The sequence below is a fragment of the Centroberyx affinis genome, unplaced genomic scaffold, assembly GCF_046629955.1.
Source record: "Centroberyx affinis isolate AG114_WGS23_722 - 3 ecotype Tasmania unplaced genomic scaffold, CSIRO-AGI_Caff_v1 ptg000109l_1, whole genome shotgun sequence".
Taxonomy (NCBI): Eukaryota; Metazoa; Chordata; class Actinopteri; order Beryciformes; family Berycidae; genus Centroberyx; species Centroberyx affinis.
The window spans coordinates 139,572-144,545 of NW_027278811.1; the positions used below are offsets into that span (position 1 = coordinate 139,572).

Below are 4,974 nucleotides of genomic sequence, written 5' to 3' on the forward strand. Positions count from 1 at the left end.
CTTAAGTAGGCAGTGGTCAAATGCTTTCACCTATGCACTTCAACACAGGAGCTCTCCAACGTTTTCATGTCACGGACCCCAAACACACATATTAGGCCATTTGACCCCCCATTTGATCAGATTTTGTCCCACATGCCCCATTTGGACATATCTCTGTTGTTGATTTAGTATTACATTGTATAACGTTGTAGTCTACGTGATGAAATAGGCTAATAGTGGAGATAGTGAAACCTATGATTAGAATAGTCACTACTGTGTATTCTCTAGCTGGGATAACTTATAGTGAATTAAATTATAGTGAAATTAAACTATTCCTCATTTTGTTGGGAATCCCTCTCTGCCCCCTAAGGAACCCTGGGGGTCCCCGGACCCCACTTTGATAACCAATGCTTTAATTGCTTATTTTTATAAGCATATTACACTGTCATATGCATCATTTTTTCCTTTGCAAACTGATCCCAAAAAACTAAAGCTACAGGTTTATCAACACGGGGAAATTAAGGGGAATATCAAGGAGCCAGTACAGGATTAAAATGAGGCTTCTTCTCTGTTATTCAGGACTCTTTCCCTTTACTAAGGCGAGGCTGGGCGTTTGTGGACTGCTCTTGAGTCGGCGTCACGTGGTCTGGTTTCTCCCATCCAATTGGTCCAAGGCACGTGTCTGGGAGGACGGTGGGAAAACGTCACTCGGGGGGCTCGTATTGAAAATAAGAACAAAACTCCAGAGTGAGAGTATTTCAGCATCAGTTTAGGAGCCTCTTTATTTACCCTTAGTTTAGTTTAGGCATAGGCATTATTGATCACTCTGAAAACGGATAATAGCACTAAATTGGATGATGCGCAAATGGCAAAAGGTGTAGCTCTACGATACCAGATATAACCCGAGATTGGGGAATATATGTCCAAAAGTATGATTTTCTCAGAGGACACTACCGCAAGGCTTTGCATGGTGTCCAAGGCACTCACAAATATTTGAGTTTTTTTATTTATTTATTTTTTTACTCCAACAATTTTTACAATTTCCTTTCCTTGAAGTTCTTTGCGAATTTTATCGCAGAGGAGAGAGCGATAAAGGGGTTAAAAGAGAGTAAAGTGGGGAAAGTGAATCAGTATGGAAGAAAATGATCACGGCAACAGAGACGTGGTGGAGCGGCAGGAGTCGGCGGATGAATCCAACAGAGCCATCCTTCCCCTCTTACAGGCGCCGGGGAACCTGCAGATCCCTCACCGGGTCACCAATTTCTTCATCGACAACATCTTGCGGCCGGATTTTGGCCGGAAAAAGGACGGGAGCGCAAACCTCGAAGAAAGCAGCCCGGTGTCGCGGGAGAACCACAGCCCCGCAGCCCCTCGGACCGAGCCGGTGGGGAGCACGGTGCCGGCGGAGGGGACCTCCACCCCCCATACGGTGACCGGCGCGAAGAAGCCCGCGATAGCCGTCGAGGAGCCCCTGAAACCCCGCGGGGAGAATGGAGATCAGTGCCTAAGCTCAGACTCAGACAGTTCCCAAGCCAGCTCAAACCCAGGCGCGAGTCAGCCCATGCTGTGGCCGGCCTGGGTCTACTGCACCAGATACTCGGACAGGCCTTCATCAGGTTGGTTGCACCATGCATTTTACTACCGTAGTATTTCTCGGTAACCTGAAATACCCCGTAACACTGACCCCGGATGCCTTGACCGACTTCTCCCAAGTAGAGCAGAGCGAACCGAGTTGTGCAGTGCAAAGAAAAAATAGATTATGGCAAGGAGGCGTTTAGAAATATGTTTTTTTTATTATTATTATTAAATGCAAAACACAAAGCCTGTGGCAGGCTACGAGCAAGAAGCGTCGGTGTAATATGCAGAAATAATTAGTAGCCTAAACACTACGCCAAAAGTATTTGGGAATTAAATCAGAAATTGGCTTTCGCTAAGAGTAGCCTATTTATTAAACGTTATAACAAAATGTTGAGATTTTTTGTGTGCGATAATACCCCATTTAAATTGTTTTATTTTACGCATAACATGCACTAACCAAATTAAATCACAAGAAGAAAAAAATCAGCACATTTATGGAAAACATTAAGCAAAAAAAATACATTTCTCTACTGAGTTGCTCCCATTCATCCAGGCTGCTTACATGATCCTTCAAGGACTATGTTGGGTTATGATAATATTGGGGTCCTACATGTTAAACATTGGCGCGCTTATTTCTACAAGAATTGGACTCTAGGTCTTCCAGAAAATCGCCAGGTCTGTAAAATAATATTTGGGATTGAATGCAGCTTAGGTGTAATATATATTCTGCTCGTCCAGTAGTTCTGTTTGGGATGAATTAAATATGCATCTGTTTTGACAATGGAGGCTCCCATATGTTTTGCCAGTATTCAGCTATGACAATATAGACCTTCTGGTATCATTCCGCATCATTATTTACAGCGAATACAACTTTTCCAGCACAAGGAGGGCACTATCCAGTGTGTTTCTGTTAAAGTGTATTAAATGCGGAGTACAGCTTGTTCTCATGCATTATGTAACACGGTAGTATGGAGTGGCGTAGGCGACTACTACGAGTTGTAAGCAGTTTTTGGAAAGAATATGGGCTGATTGACAAAAAACACACACAAGCTGATTCATCAGTGAAAACACTCGGCTTATCTGATGTCTTTTCGTTAATGTTTTGCATTGAAGTAGCACTGTTTTGGAGTGGGAAACACCACTTAGCCCAAAGCTCTACCAAATCGTCATGGATAGGCCTCGATCCAGATGGAAAATTAATGTGTAGCCTACTGTGCACTGCTCACATTCAGTTCACGTCAACCCATTGAGAAGCATTTCCAGTGGAGCACAAAAACAAAATGCAGACTAGCTGGATCGAAATTCATTCTGTTTTTCAACTCACCACTATATAGTTCAACTGCTGCAGCTGCAAAACATATAGGCAAGATGCAGCAACAATGTTTGTCCTGCGTTGTCCTATAGGCGAATAACTCCTTATTACTACAGACGTGTGTGTGTGTGTGTGTGTGTATGTGTGTGTGTGTGTGTGTGTGTGTGTGTGTGTGTGTGTGTGTGTGTGTGTGTGTGTGTGTGAGTGAGTGAGGAACAGGGAGAGAGAAAGACAGAGACAGACAGGGAGGGAGGGGAGGTTTGCTTCTCGATTTTTTTCAATGGCCGTGACAACATTTTACACTCACTCCTCTTCATTTTTTTCCCATTTGTCCACAATGTATTTTGGGAATGATACCAAACCAGATCCTATAGTGAAACTTTTTTTTGTGAGTTGTACGTAGCCTACCAATAAGCTTCCAACCACACAGAATATCTAAATAACATATTTGTTTGCATTTCAGAGCTTTATTTTTTAATTGTGGAGGCCACCTAAACTCAGTTTACCCATGTTTTTATATACAGAATATAATTCACTCACCTATTTTAGTCTGATATAAATCCTTACGATCTAAATTCATAGTAAACATAATTTTAAATGGCATCAAACTGCAGTAAGTTATATAAGGATTGGGTCTTTTAAGGAGAGGGGGGGGAGCATAAATTAATTATTTTCTGAAAGGAGGCTATAATTGATTTTTTTTTGTTTTGTTTTGTGTATAAATGTGTTTGTTTGCCTTGTGATGATGACCGATGAGCTCATACGTTATACTCCTTTTTATCCAACGCTACATCACTGATTCATGACCACGTTTTGATACTGAAACCCCATGTGTGTGTGTGTGTGTGTGTTTCCCCTCTAACCTACAGGGCCAAGATCTCGCAAACCAAAGAAGAAAACGACCAGCAAAGAGGACAAGCGACCACGGACGGCCTTCACAGCAGAACAGCTGCAAAGACTAAAATCGGAGTTTCAGACAAACCGGTATCTGACCGAGCAGAGGCGGCAGAGCCTGGCGCAGGAACTGGGCCTGAACGAGTCCCAGATCAAGATCTGGTTCCAGAACAAGAGGGCCAAAATCAAGAAGGCCAGCGGCACTAAAAACACACTGGCCTTGCACCTGATGGCACAGGGACTGTACAATCACGCCACCACGTCTAAAGACGAAAAATCAGACAGCGATTGATTTCCAGAGAAAAAGATCAGCCCCCTGACGAAAAAGAACCTATAGTAATCCTATGATAGATTTTTATTAAGGGCACTGTAGAGATATCACAGCAAAACTATACGCCCATACAGGAATATTTAATGATACCATATATAAAAAATACCATAAAGTACGCTAGGGTCACTATACGCTCAATACTGACCTACAGACACACTATAAATCCTTATAGGAGTATTATAGTGATACCATGGGAGATGAAAAAAAAAAAAAAATACATAAAGGTACAATAAGGTCACTATAAACTATAAACTAACCACAGACAGAAGTCCCTCCAGGAATATTTATAGCAGATAAAAATACCATAAAGTACGATAGGGTCATTATAACTCAGTACTGACCTACTACAGACTCACTAGCTTATAAGTCCCTTTAGGAATATTATAGTGATTTTTCGTTATGGGAGGTTTAATCAAGCCTACAATGCAATAATTTCATCGAATAAAGGGCCAGTGTATAGAGTATACCAGCATAAATTGATTAAAAAAAAAATAGAGAGAGATATTTCTGCAATATCATGTCTATAAAAGATGTTGTATAAAGGTATGTTTTCATTGTATGTCGTTTTTTTCCCTCCAGGAAGTATAAATGCTTACACACTTCATTTTCTACTGCTATTCATTCTTCATTTTACATTTAACTGGCACTTGACGTTTAGATCTGTCAGTGAAGTGAACAAACTTGCTTAAGTCCAAAGAATATTTTCTGCTGCATCCAGGCAACTGTGAATTTAAATAAATGCTAACAAGATTTTATTTCCATGGTTGTTGGTTTCCTTGGTTGTGTTTGATGTAAAATGGACATAGCAAGGTTTTGGGAGTGTCAGTTGCAGACCTAATTGGACAGAATATGAATTTTTGATACATGTTTTTTAAAATCC

General features: G+C 41.3%; 1 protein-coding gene across 1 annotated transcript; it reads left to right on the plus strand.

Annotated features, from left to right (window-relative positions):
- The first annotated feature begins 1,111 nt into the window (after window positions 1-1,111).
- On the plus strand, window positions 1,112-4,055 carry en2a (engrailed homeobox 2a). Its single transcript, XM_071526123.1, has 2 exons — window positions 1,112-1,595; window positions 3,739-4,055. The coding sequence occupies exons 1-2, from the start codon at window positions 1,112-1,114 to the stop codon at window positions 4,053-4,055; spliced, it is 801 nt and encodes a 266-aa protein (XP_071382224.1).
- Window positions 4,056-4,974: the final 919 nt, after the last annotated feature.

What these genes read in the sequence shown, in the direction of transcription:
- en2a (XM_071526123.1), top strand. Translation starts at nt 1,112, where the DNA reads ATGGAAGAAAATGATCACGGCAACAGAGACGTGGTGGAGCGGCAGGAG. An exon ending in CTCGGACAGGCCTTCATCAG is followed by an intron (nt 1,596 to 3,738) that starts GTTGGTTGCACC and finishes TCTAACCTACAG; the next exon opens with GGCCAAGATCTCGCAAACCA.